Source organism: Ailuropoda melanoleuca, chromosome 12 (genome assembly GCF_002007445.2).
Source record: "Ailuropoda melanoleuca isolate Jingjing chromosome 12, ASM200744v2, whole genome shotgun sequence".
Classification (NCBI taxonomy): domain Eukaryota; kingdom Metazoa; phylum Chordata; class Mammalia; order Carnivora; family Ursidae; genus Ailuropoda; species Ailuropoda melanoleuca.
In genome coordinates, this window is record NC_048229.1 from 79,999,181 (window position 1) to 80,013,351 (window position 14,171).

A 14,171-nucleotide genomic window follows, 5' to 3' on the forward strand; every position below is an offset into this window, starting at 1 on the left:
CCAAAACCAAGAGCAGGACACTTAACCGACCGAGCGACACAGGCGCCTCAGTTTTTTCAGTCATTCTGAAAAAAATGAAGTTAAACTCCAGGCAGGAAGAAGACCATAAGGCAGAGCTGGTCTTCCACATCCCATCCCCCACTGGCCCCCAACAGCAGGCCCAGCACAGTGAGAACTCTGGAGGCTGCACGAAGGTGGGTCCACAGTCAGTGACCTCAGAGTTTCATCTAACCGACTCCTCAAGGACTGTGAACACCTAGGGAAAAGTTCACATGCTAATCACGGGAAGGTGAAAACTATGAAAAGCCGGGGATAAAACCCGCCCTCCTGACCAGGAGGGACCAACGTGCAGCCCAGCGGCCTCCCTCCATCAACAAGGGGCCACTGGACCATCCATGAAGCACCTGTCATCAGACAACGGGAAGTGCCGGCCTGAGCTCCCGAGAGACAGCCAACAGGCTGGACAAGCCCTTTGACTTGGGATGCACTTTCAGCACCTGACGCAGGAAAGGGGCCCAAAAGGGTGGGTGCTCTTACTGAGCTGAGGAGACAAAGGTCAGAGCTCAGGGATGCTGAGGGCTGCTGGTTTGCAGGGAAGGGTACTCGAGAGAGAGCACGCTGCCAATCCACACAAGGGTCCCACTGGAGCCTTCTAAAAACCAAGCCGCACAGCTGCCAGGCAGGACCACAGGAGGCCGGGCAAACACCCACCAGGGCAAAGCTGAAGGCCTGCAAGCAGCCTGAGCTTACGAGGGGCTTGGAGACCAGCAAGTTCCAACCAGACCGAGTGAAAAGTGTCACTGAACACCCAGAGCATTCAGTGGAGACCCCGGAAAGGCTAAACCCTTGGGCCAGGCCATCCACAGGGAAAGCCTCAGAAGGATCACGACGACCTGCAGGTGACTGAACTGCGTGCCGGGACACATCCTTCACTGACGGATGAGAACAAAACCCAGACCACCAACGGGCAGCATTCGCCAATCCAGCCAGGTGCTGCCGAGGGCCAGGAGCACCCTTTGACATGCAGCCAGCATCTAACCGCACATTCCCAGGGGGAAAATTGACCCATTAGAAGAAAAGTCAGCGAGCAGAAAGAGACCCAGAAGTGAGATGAGAGAATTAGTATACAAGAATGTGAGAACATGGGGCGCCTGGGTGGCATAGCGGTTAAAGCGTCTGCCTTCGGCTCAGGGCGTGATCCCGGCGTTACGGGATCGAGCCCCACATCGGGCTCCTCCACTGTGAGCCTGCTTCTTCCTCTCCCACTCCCCCTGCTTGTGTTCCCTCTCTCGCTGGCTGTCTCTATCTCTGTCGAATAAAGAAATAAAATAAAAAAAAAAAAAAATTAAAGGATTTCTCCAAATACTCTAATTCACAGTCCTCTCCCCTCTTGTATTACTGGGGGGCTGAATCAATANCCCAAAGATTTAAAGGAAAATATGAACATAATAGACATGGGAATGGTCATCAAAGAACAAACAGCCTCTAGAGCGAAAAACACCGTCTGTAAAATGAAAAATGCAAAAGTTCACAGCACATCCACCGTGAAGGGCAATAAAAACTATCCAAAATGAAGCCAAAAAAAGAAAAAGATTGCAAGGAAAAACAAATTCGTTGCCGCTGGACAACATTGAATAGTCTAACCTACATCTAACCGGACTCCCAGAAAATCACAAAGACATCAACACCAAACTGCTAAAATGCCAAAGGGAGAGAGAAAATCACTTAAACAGTCCTAGAGGAGGACACAGAAACATTAAATACAGGAGAACAAAGAAAAAAATAACCACTATACTCTCATTAGAACAATGTGAGCCAGAAAATGGAACATCTTTCAAGTGCTGTCAGTCTAGAATTCTATATCTAGCAAGTGTATCATGTAAAATGAAAGTAAAATGAAGACATTTCCACTTAGAAAAAAAGCTGAAAAAAACTGACATCAGCAGACTAGCAATTCAAGAACCAGTAAATGAAGCTGTAGGCTGAAGGAGAGCATCACCAGATGGAAACGGAGGAATGAAGTGTCCCTGAAACAGTGAATTAGTAAATCAACATAAGATATTTTTTTCTCTCATTTTAAGTTTTCTTTACATAGTAACTGCCTAAAGCAAAATCAGTACACTGTATTGTGGGGTAATAGCACAAGGGAGAGAAGAAAATGTGGGTATTCTACTGTAAAGTTCTAACAGTTTTTGTAAAGTGGTATAATATCATTTGAAGGGAGACAGTCCTAAGTTAAAGACGTGTACTGCAAACCCTAGAACAAGCATGAAAACAAAGACGAGGGACAGCTAATAAGCCAACGGAAAAGATAAAAAAGGGATGTGAAAATACAATCAACCCCAAAGAAGCAGGGAAAAAGCCAAAAAGGAAGACAGAACAGATGGGACAGATAGAAAACAAACAGCAATATCAAAGACATTATTGACTGCCATCTCAAATACCACGGTAAACAAGACAGACAGGGGCGCCCGGGGGGCTCAGTCAGGTAAGTGTGACTCTTGATTTCAGCTCAGGTCGCAATCTCAGGGTCGTGCCCGGCGCGAGGCCTACTCAAAAATGAATGAATGAATGAAATAGACAAATACACCAATTAAAAAGCAACAACTGTCATACGGCGTAAAAAAGCAAGACCCAACAACAGTGCTGTTGGTAAGAAATGCACTTTAAACGTAGACACATGGATGTAAAGGATGAACACATATGCCACGTGAACACTAATCCCAAGAACCGTGAGGTGGCTGTGCTAACAGCAGACAAAGGAAGCGTCAGGAGATGAGGGGGATGAGGCAGTAAGGACAGGGAAGGTGTGAACACTAGCAACCAACCTGACCTAACAGGACACCATACCCACCAACCAGAGACCGTACATTCTTCTCCAACACACACCAAAGATATACCAAGATAGAGATGTTAGGCCAAAGCTTAGGTCTCAAAAATTTTAAAAGGTCCAAAATCCTGCAGTGCTCTTTTGGCTGCCGCAGCATTAAAAATAATAACAAAAAGAAACCCAGGAGATCCCCAAATATTTGTAAATTAACACACTTCTAAGTGCTGTAACACATGGTCAAATAAGACATCCACGGGCAAATTAGATCACTTCCGTCTGAATGATAAACTGCAACAAAACTTGTAGGATGCAGCTAATGCAGTGCCTAGAGGGAAACACGCAGCTTGAAATGCTTACGTAAGGAAAGAAGAGTTAAAATAAACATTCTACAGCTCCACCTGAAGACGGCGGTAAAGGCAAATTAAACCCAAAGTGAAAGGAAACAGTAAAGAACAGAAATTATTCAAAAAAGAAAAATGTATAAAAATTTAGACAAATGTATAAATTGAGAGGAAAAAAAATCAGTGAACCCCACGTCAAAAAAATAGGAGAAACGAAACAGAAATACTCGAACAAAAACACATCTTCTGGGGCGCCTGGGTAGCGCAGTCGTTAAGCGTCTGCCTTCGGCTCAGGGCGTGATCCCGGTGTTCTGGGATCGGGTCCCACATCGGGCTCCTCGGCTAGGAGCCTGCTTCTTCCTCTCCCACTTCCCCTGCTGTGTTCCCTCTCTCGCTGGCTGTCTCTCTGTCACATAAATAAATAAAATCTTTAAAAAAAAACAAAAAAAAACAAAAAAAAACACATCTTCTGTTTGGGGTCCAGTGTCGAGAATGTGAGTCACGCAGAACTTTTTCCACCTTTTAAGAATGTTTTCAAAAATACTACACGAGAAGTACCAGGCAAATTACTTTCCTACCAACTTTAAACGAGACCCGCCCGTGGCACTTTGTCATGTTACGGCACTTGCACTGAAACATCTTCCATAGTGTTTCCTACAGGAAACCAGTCTGCTTGCCTGTGTTGAAATGTACAGCAAAGAAGTCACACTACTGCACAAATACACCTTCAACACGCCACGTTTTACAAGTCTGGTTATTTCAAATAATCTGCCCCAAATATTTTTAATCAACTATCTGTGAGTAAAAACGATATACGGCTCTATATCGAAGTAACTAAGAAAAAAATGAAAAAAGAAAAGTTTCTTGGCTACAGAAAGAACAAGAAACAAAGTGGTTTGGGAATTAGCAGTAGGATCTTAAAATTCCAGCTCAAAAGTTTCAGTCTCATCCAAGTTAAATTTCCAAATTCTTTCTATTTCCTAACAGTTAAGGGAGCGGAAGGGAAGGCAGTGTGGTAAGAAAGGGATCTAATCCAGGTCACGGATCCATGCCAAATTTCTCCAAGAACTGATTTTTATTAAGGTCACTGTCAGTTAAAGCTGATTTCAAAATAAACACACTGTAATCTAAAATGTCCTGCAGCAGAAGACAAAAATTTATTTGCCAGAAGATACCCATAAAATGCACATTCACCTCAAAACATAACACAGAAATAATATGTTAAGGGCCCAGTAAGGAGATCTTAAAAGAGTTTACATTTTATTTTTTTATTTTTTAAAGATTCTTTTTTCAAAGATTTTATTTATTTGACAGAGAGAGACAGCCAGCAAGAGCGGGAACACAAGCAGGGGGAGTGGGAGAGGGAGAAGCAGGCTTCCAGCCCAGCAGGGAGCCCAATGTGGGGCTCGATCCCAGGACTCCGGGATCACGCCCTGAGCCAAAGGCAGGCACTTAATGACTGAGCCACCCAGGCGCCCCCAGAGTTTACATTTTAAAAAGAAGTCTAAGCACTAAGGAAATGACTTCCTATGATACCGTAAGATACAGATTCTTATGGAGGACATCAAGGCATGGGCTGACCACCTGCTGGCTCCTCAGGACAGGCCTGGCCGACTGGACAGGGAAGCGAGGTCACTGGGCTGGAAGCTGGAAGCTGGAAGCTTCCCTACCCAGCAAGCTTATACCCCTAGGCTGTCCTGAGTGATTAACTTAGCATTAGGGAAATAAAACAATAAAATTCAAACGTTAATCACATATATATTCACGTGCACACACACACACAGTGGTTTGGAAGTAATTGCTGAAACCTCCCAAGACAAAGCACAGCCCGGTGACCAGTGGGCAAGGCAAGGCCGGCCTCGCCAGCACCTCGCTCTGACCCGCCTCACGAGGCTGTGTGCCGCCCAGGCACTTGGGTCTGCATACTCTTGCATTAACTGGAATAAAGCCACGTCTAGAAAACCCTAAGTTCCCCGCTCTCCCTCCAAATGCTGCCAAAAAAAAAAAAAAAAAAACAACCCATCAGAATCCAAAGTAACAGATTCTGAACGGATTTCACAACGGCTCCCACTTCGTGAAAGTGGGAGTCCGAAAAATGCATGATGCCATCAGGACCAGAGAAAACACATGCCATGGGACATCATCAGGAAAGGCAAATTTGTCTTTTTTGTTGCCATATCCCAGCCCCAGAAGGGTGCCTCGAATGTAAAAGATGCCTCCTATTTCCTGAGGGAGCGACCCAGAGCCCCCGCAACACCTGCTCACGCGGACTGGGACACAGCCATTATCCGCATGGCGGCTGATGCGTTCAGCAGCTCCAATGGACCATCGCGGAATTCCGCTTCTCTCATGAAGACTTCTATGTATTAACGTCTCTCCAGAAACTACTTCCTGCTCATTAACGCACGAGGCTGATAAGAACACAGGGGATGTTTTTAACCATCAACTGTTTCCTATTTTAGGAGAAAACACCTTTGTTTCATGTGAGTTTTAGTTACTACTTTGGGAGAAACCGTCCAGGGATCAAAAAGACATGATCTCACGACTGCCACCTCGTCACCTGTCCCCGCGGTTCTCGGTGGCCCCCTCCTGCTGGCAGCGGCATCCTCACGGTCTAGGCAAAGCTGTGTGAATGTGCCCGCCGCTCTCCCGGGAAACGGTGTGCCGAGAGGAGCGGCCACTGAGGTCTGCACACATCTGGCCACATACCCAGCAGGCGCCACAGCCCTTCCCTGTCTCTCACTGGGCTGTGTTCCCGGAGAAAAACCACTAAACTCTCAATTTACACACTAAAATCCACTTCACCCCCAAGAAAAGGATCTAGGAAAAGAGAAAGAATGATGTGCACGCAGGCTTCCCCTCCCCATCTCCCATGCCCCAGTTAAAGAGAAGTTAAAGAACACGACCTTGGACACCACACTGAGCAAGTCTATGAGAAGAAAGGTTTTAGGTCTCAGAATTCCATGTCGTGGATTTTGGACTGTAATGACTTTCAGGCCAAAGACTTTACAACCAATTTTCTGTTTCCTGTGGCTCTGATTCATTGAGAAATTCAGAGAAAACAGCAAACCAACCTTAACTACAAAGATATTATGAAATCCCCACCTAGCCTCCTCCTAAGGCATGCGTTCAAATCAGAGCCCGCTGAGCACCCCGCCCAAATAACCGCATTTAAACATCACCAAGACTCCTACACTCACTCTTCAAGGACGCAGTTAGTAACCATGATTACATCGGGTAAGAAAACAAACTCAAAAGCAGCCTGAGCCCACGTCACGTGACATGGGCCCAGACTGGGACTGCCCGATCGGTATGTGAGCATTTTGGAGTCCAGGAATCCAAGGAGGGATCTGGGAGGGCTGGGGACATGGAGAGATCATGGCTGGAACAGACGGACTCGTCCTCAGCCTGGAGGCCCGGGGCAGATCACACATTCTCAAGAATTGGGGCAGTCTCTGGTGAACGGATGGAACTTCTCCATTATTTAGGGGCGCCTGGGGTGACTCAGTCGGTGAAGCGTCTGCCTTCGGCTCAGGTCATGATCCCAGAGTCCTGGGATCGAGCCCCCCATCAGGCTCCCTGCTCAGTGGGGAGCCTGCTTCTCCCTCTGCCTGCCACTACCCCCCCACTTGTGTGCGCACGTGCTCTTGCTCTTTCTCTCTCCGTCAAATAAATAAATAAAATATTTAAAAGAAAAAAAGAAGGTCCACTACTACTAAAATCCAAGCTTACTAAGATCTGATTGTTAAACCTGCAAGTACATTCTTCTTTTCCACAAGACGAACCAGTCCAAATGCCTGCCAGTCTCGAGGTGCAGTCCAGGCAGGCAGGTCTTCCTCTCACACCCAGTTTCAGACCAGTAGGCTACCCATGAGCAGAGAACCCAAGAAAGGATCCCCACGTACTGTGGAGGGATGCTTTACTCGCACCACAGCAAGCTCATACAATCTTTCTCCCACGCTGAGAACGGATTACTCCTTCAAATTATTCTTTGCGCCCTGACACCACTCCAAGTCTGGGGTTAGGATAATGAACAGGAAAGACCAAAGGTCCGCCCTCGTGTAGTTACAGAACTGGACAGGAGCAGGAGCTCTGACAGAGCTCCCCGGGGTGAGCAGAAACCAGCCGACAACATGCTGACCTCAGCACCCTTCGCTATCTCTGGTTCTGACCCATTTCGTTCCTCAAGAACTACCTTGGAACATTCCGTCTCTCCCGAGGAATTCCTCTCTCTGGCCAGCAGGTCTGGGGCCCACGGGTGCCTCTCCCTCCGATGGAGGAGAGCTCTCCTGCGTGGCAGCTGCGTGCTAGGCACCTCACGAGCTAGCCTGACCTGGTGCTTTTCCCATGCTCTTCGGGCCACCTGGAGAAGGTGTTCATGTCCGTCCCCTAAGTGAAGACACCGAAGAGCAAGGAGCTTCTCAATGCGTCCAAATCAGTCGCAGCAAGTGTGACCACGTGAAGGGCCCCTTCTGTACCAGGCCACCTGTCGTCTACCAACTCCAGGAGCGCAGAACACAGCCCTCACAGGTAAAGGGGGAAGGCGGAGGGTCAGCACGGACACATACCTGGTGAGAACAGCGCCTTGGAGGTGGATTGGGGATCTCCACTTTGGCCCAGGTGTCCTTCCTGATATTGTAGACATACAGTTCATTATACATAAACGTCTGCAAAAAGGAAGAGGGACTTCGTGTCATCAATGAAGACTCCATGCAAATGACAGTAAGTGGAAAGCGGGATCTCAATCATTAGCTTTCCCCAGGAAACAGGTTTCCTAAAGCCATGTAAATCACACCAATGCAGGAAGCCTGTGGTTGGGCCCCTTGGATCCTTTGGGATAATGACAAAGAAAAATGTCTGCCCACCATGCCTATTAGCACATAAGGTACCAAGATCCTTTGCTGCTCAGCAAGTCATCTCTCAAAGTCAAGCCTGGTTCTTAAAGGCATGAGAATTCAGAGTGGAAGATGAACAAGAGAAGTCAAACTCACAGAGCTCATCAGCATGGAAGAAAGGCCAACGCATGCTTTTCTAACTGTTTCACACACAGTTCTTTTTTTTTTTTTTTTAAGATTTTATTTATTTATTTGACAGAGAGAGAGACAGAGAGTGAGAGAGGGAAGACAAGCAGGGGGAGTGGGAGAGGAAGAAGCAGGCTCCCAGTGGAGGAGCCTCATGTGGGGCTCAATCCCAGGACCCTGGGATCACGCCCTGAGCCGAAGGTAGACGCCCAACGACTGAGCCACCCAGGCGCCCCCACACACAGTTCTGAAATACAGGTCTGTTTGGCCTGCTCAAAAATGAAAATTAGCTCTACAGTTAATCAGCACTCTCTTCCACTATTCAAAACAACTCTGAAACCCATCATGAACATATGGGTATCAACCCAGATGAGCAGTGTGCTGGTCGACCTCAAGCAGGCGGTAAGAGCAGTGACTCTGAAGCTCACTGAAGGACCCTGGCGGCTTCTCAAGGACAAGGTCGCATGCCAGTCCTGCGGGCTCAGGAGCTGGGACCAACGCATATTTGATTCCACTGCTTTAAACTAATTTTACTCAAAATAAGACCCATGGAAATGTGAGAAGAAAAGAAAAAAAATATATACTTTACTTTTTGGCCATTGAAATATTCACCTCCGAAAAGGATTAATTCGTCTTTCTCAGGGTGAGCAGAGAGTGAGGCATGCAACCTACAAGAGACAGAAGCAGCACTCAACACACAGTCCAGCCACATGGGGCCCAGCCGAGAGCCAGCCTCCCTTCCGCCAGAGGGCCGCAGCCCCTCCCCAAACTCCGGCAAAAGACAACCCCGGCACTGGCAATGGAAGCTAAGGCCCCCAACCCTTAAAATCAACCTCACGGCCACAATACCAATCTCCCAGGAGGGCCCCGGACCTGGATGATTCACCCAGCATTTGGCTAAAAACCATCAGGCAGTGAGAAGTCTAGGCGCCCCTAATTTAAGTGCCACATTCCCACAGCTGACCTATTTTACGGGTCTATCTTGTTAAATCACAATCAAAACTGTTCTACAGGGGGCGCCTGGGTGGCACAGCGGTTGGGCGTCTGCCTTCGGCTCAGGGCGTGATCCCGGTGTTATGGGATCGAGCCCCACATCAGGCTCCTCCGCTGGGAACCTGCTTCTTCCTCTCCCACTCCCCCTGCTTGTGTTCCTGCTCTCACTGGCTGTCTCTATCTCTGTCAACTAAAGAAATAAAATCTTTAAAAAACAAAACAAACAAAAAAAACTGTTCTACAGGGACGCCTGGGGGGCTCAGTTGGTGAAGCATCTGCCTTCAGCTCAGGTCATGATCCCGGAGTCCTTGGGATGGAGCCCCGTATCGGGCTCCCTGCTCAGCGGGGAGTCTGCTTTTCCCCTCCCTCTGCTCCTCCCCACCGCTCATGCTCTCTTGCCAATAAATAAATCTTTCAAAAAAAGATAACTGTCCTAAAAAGTCCAGTCCTTGAGCATTTTAGTATGTACCCAGACGGCTTCCACCTAAAAAACGCAAATAACTTCCTACTTACACCACACATGAGGACAAAAAACCAGCTACAAGTAGGAAACTATAAATACATGTGGACCATCTCAGTAGAAGGTAAGACAGTGATGGGGGTGGGAGGGCAGGGCAATCCCTGGAAAAATCCCCTTTCAAAATCCCTCACGTGGCCTTCCCCGGGGGGCATACTCTAACAATAATTACAGGAGGTACTTTGTAAAGGAAGACAAAGGTTTCAAGGTCAGCTAAAAATAGGACTACGCTGTGGAGAACAGTCCCATAATTAAACACAGAAGTAACATGTGACGCAGCAATCCCACCCCTAGGTACGTGCCAAAGAAACCTCGTAAACAGGGAAACAGGGACTCAGACAGACACCTGCATGCCAACAATCATCACAGCATCACTCGCAGGAGCCCAAAGGTGGAAAGAACCTAGAGTCCACCCACAGATGAACGCATGCATCCACACAATGGAGCATTATTCCATCTTAAAAAGGAATGAGCTCAGATGCATGCTACGACAAGGATGAACCTTACGGACATCATGCTAAGTGAAAGAAGCCAGACACAGAAGCACAGCTGCTGTGTGACTCCACTTATATGAAGTATCTAGAAGAGGCAAATCGAAACTGGGAAGCAGAGGTCACCAGAGGCCAAGAGGAGGGGCGTGGGGAGTGAAGGCTCAAGGGTCCGGAGCACGGTGAACGTAAGGAATCCCAGTGAACTGCACAGCTAAAAATGGTTAAAATGGGAAATTCTATGTTAGATATATTTTACCACAATTTTTTTAAAATTTCAAAAGGAAACCACCTGTTTCCCAAAGTTCTTTAAACCCAAATCTTTTTTTCACTTAACACCTACTAAAATTTTCTGTGGAAAATTAACAAGCACAACTGGGAAACAGCAATCCCAGTCAGGCCCAGAGCCCCCACAGGGTGCCCTCAGGGTCCCTGCCCCCCATGCCCAGTCACACCCACCCCCTCCGGCCTGCACATGGGCACCCCAAGGCTCTGATGCACCTGGGTACACGCTCCTGGCTTCCTCATTAAATTACATGGCAGCCAATACCTGGGGATACACACACTCACAAAACTTGGTAATTTTCATCTATAACATTCTGGAGGAGGAGGAAGAGGGGAGAAGTTATTAAGGTTACTGACCAAAAGATCTCGTTATACAACAATCCACTTCAGAATGGCTTCCCTCAGGGGCGCCACAGGGACGAAACTTTCATGATGTCAAGGACTCACTTGCTTTAACAGCTCCAAGGACAATGTGCGTCTACATGTGTGACTTCTGCGTGGCCCCGGGAGTAACACGCCAAATCCAGGGGAGACTACACCCCACTTCCTGACGTTGTTTCTGAAGTGAAGACAGGGACAACCTGCAACTCCAGGAGCTGCTGGACAGCACTTTGTGTCACCCCGTTCTGCACAGTGGCCACCACGTCGCCCCCCATCTCTGCACAGGGGAGACTAAACCCCGTGTCCGAGGCGGTGGGATTTGGGCATCAGAGGCAGCACCGGCACCCCCCCTCCCGACGTGCTGGACCCCAGGCCTCCACTCGGACTGGTGGCCCCTCTGGTAAGATCAATCTCATTTCTGACAACGACGCTAGTAAGATGTTTATTCTAAGGGACAGGAAGCAAATCACTTCTCAACCAAACCAAACAGTCTCGTGTGCTTGTGAAATTAATGTGTTTCCCCTTCTCTGAAGAACGTGTATCTTCTCTAGGGTCATTTGGACTTTCCTGATTCCTAACTCCACATATTCAGCGTTTTCCCTCTAGCCTGTCAGTAGCAAATACAAGAATTACAGGGCCCTAAACCAACTTCTAACACAACTGGAATTCAGAAGCCGAGAGAACAAGAAATTGACACAGAGGAGTAAGAGGAAAACCAAAGCCTGCTCATCTGGCTCATTCCAAGTATCTGAAATCCTACAGAAGACTCTGGAGTTCTTCACGATTCACAGATTCATTTAAAATGCCTTACACACATCTACGTTTGAAAATCACACTTGTCACAACAAACAAACAGCAACAAGAGACTGTAGTCTCTACACCTGTGACACACACTTTTGAAACATTGTTAAGAACCAAAGAGCTCACTGGGGCAATGCTCTCGTCCATGAATTGTGACCAGCTGGACAGCTTTCGAATGGCACAATCCCTGCTGAGCAGCTGAGGTGGGGGACTTCGTTTCTGTGTTTTTGTGACAACAGGGCTGAAACGCCTCACTCCCACTCTTCAGAAGAAGAGTGAAAAAACCATTTTGTGGGAGCTTATCTGGAATGGGAATGGGTTTTAATGAGGAAAACATTCCATGTGCCCGGTTATTTAGGAAAACATGGTGCCAATTTAAAGTGGTTTTCCAATGTACACAAGAAATCCATCAGATGCTCGAAGAGTCCTTGCTGGCTTACCTTGGTGAAGGTGGGGGGCACGGTGTCTCCACGATCTGAGTCTTTGTGGCATCCAGTGTCTGGAAATGGGCTATCAGAGCTTCTAGGTCTTCCTAAAGGCAGACAAGCAGTCACACCTGAGACACGCTCTTAAACCCTCTTACGCCGTCAAAAACCTGCGTCAACCCTCCCACTCTGTCTGCCCCACCCAGGGTCCAGCCACATTCAGGAATGAGAACATGTTCCTTCCATTTCAGAGACACAGACTCTGACACTTGCAAAAATACTCAGAGCTTGATCCTACAGGCAGTTTTCTGGAAGTACACATAGATGCACGCACACTGCATGTACCATATCATTCCAAACCCTCACACTCCCCACAAAGGGCCTCCCATTTAGACAAGACCTCCCTGACTGCCTGCCAGCACCTTCAACCATTTCTCACACAGCCAGGCCTGGCCACCCCACCCACACGCTTTGCTGTCTGCATAGCAGTGTCTGAGACTTCCCCTGCTCACTTACTCATTTTGTTTCCACCTCCCTCCCACCAAACTAATAAAAGGTGAGCTCCAAGCAAGACTTGTCCGTTGAGAACTGCACCCGCATGGTGAGAGTGCAGCAGCTATCAGCTGCAGCCCATCTAGGTAGGAAGGTCTCTATTCTTACACCCGCTGAAACAAATTTAGAAGTTAAGGTGCCAATTTACCTGCCCAGCTGGACAGCACTGGATCATGGTCCTCCTACTCCCAGGAAGTCATATTCCTGCACCTACTAGTGATCACACCCACACCCAGTGATGTGTGACCTGTGCGTCATGGGGAAAGTTCCCTTCCATCCTTATTCTCTTCTTGAATGCTCTCTCTCCTCCCCTTGCTCATGCTGGAATCTGTGTCCCCACCTCCTTCTTCCCTGCTTCTCTCTCTCTCCAAGCCCACAGCCCTCATTCCCGTTTCACATTCCACAATGTAGGTAGACGTGCCCTGCACCTAAAAACACTTCTAGACCATCCTGCCCGTTTCATTTCCCACCCCACCTCCTAGCTCCAAGTTGCACAGGCTGCCTCAGTTCATCAGAATGCCACACTCCTCGGCCTGAGCAGCCGCCCACAGCCCTCTGCCTCCCGTGTGTACCCATGAGCCCCCAGGAGGCAGCCACGTTCTGGGACAGGGTGCTCCTTACTATCAGCATTTCTTTCTACTTCACACGTAAACACATCCCTAAGTGATACATACTAATTATCGTTTCACATTTTTCAATTTCATGTCACCTGCACCACGTTGTGCATTCTCCGGCAACCTGCTTTTGTGCTCGACGCTGCTGAATGAGGTCTGACACTCCGAATCCATTCACGTTCCCTATGGCAGAGCTACCACTCCATCCGGCGTCTCCGGCCATCCTACTGCTGAACTCTAGGTCAACCCCAATGCTTTGTTTCCACAAACACTACTGTGGCCATTTTTGTAAAACGTCTTTGTATAGCTGGAAGTTTTTCCAAGGTAAGCCTTCAAGTGCATAACTGCTACGTGGCAGCTTCCACTCCTCTTGATATGAACAAACTAGGATCCAAAGTGGCTCTGCCAATTTTCACTCTCACGGCGGTCCATTAAAGCATCCACTATCCTGCCACTTCCACGTGAGCAGTTGCCTAAAGGCTGTCCTGTTGACCACCAAATCGCTAATGCAAAACCGCTGCCTCGGGGAGGCGAGGCAAATTCCTGACCCACTGGAACCTCACGGAGACCTGGGTGAGGGGACTGACTGTTGGGAGTCACAGATACTCCAGAGTGCCTGGCCCAGTGTCATTCACCTGAGAGATTACCTTCCTGGGGGCAAGAGGGCTTCAACATGCCTAAGCGCAGAAGGGGGAGGAATGTGTGTGACACCCAAGTGGAGTTGTCAACCAGGTATCACATGAGTTCTGTGGCAGGAAGAATTCCCAGTTGTCTCCAAGATCCGCCCCCCTCAGGCCCCCAGCCAGGAAATGATGGGATGCACTCTCATGATGAGGTTACATTATATGACACAGTTGACTTTAAGAAAGGGAGAGTATACTCTGTGGGCCTGACCTAATCAGACGACCACTGATCTTAAAGAT

The 14,171-nt window shown here is 48.2% G+C and overlaps 1 protein-coding gene across 2 annotated transcripts in view; it reads right to left on the reverse strand.

Moving 5' to 3' along the window:
* Window positions 1–14,171, reverse strand: part of KLHDC4 (kelch domain containing 4) — a 39,115-nt gene that overhangs the window by 23,642 nt on the left and 1,302 nt on the right. The window contains exons 2-4 of one of the 2 annotated variants that reach the window (XM_034638472.1): window positions 12,098–12,189; window positions 8,777–8,860; window positions 7,740–7,838 (exon numbers count right to left, since the gene is read on the reverse strand). In XM_034638472.1, coding sequence (XP_034494363.1) covers window positions 7,740–7,838; window positions 8,777–8,860; window positions 12,098–12,189 — 275 coding nt within the window. The remainder of the gene's footprint in view (window positions 1–7,739; window positions 7,839–8,776; window positions 8,861–12,097; window positions 12,190–14,171) is intronic. The other variant, XM_034638471.1, reaches the window with a different exon arrangement.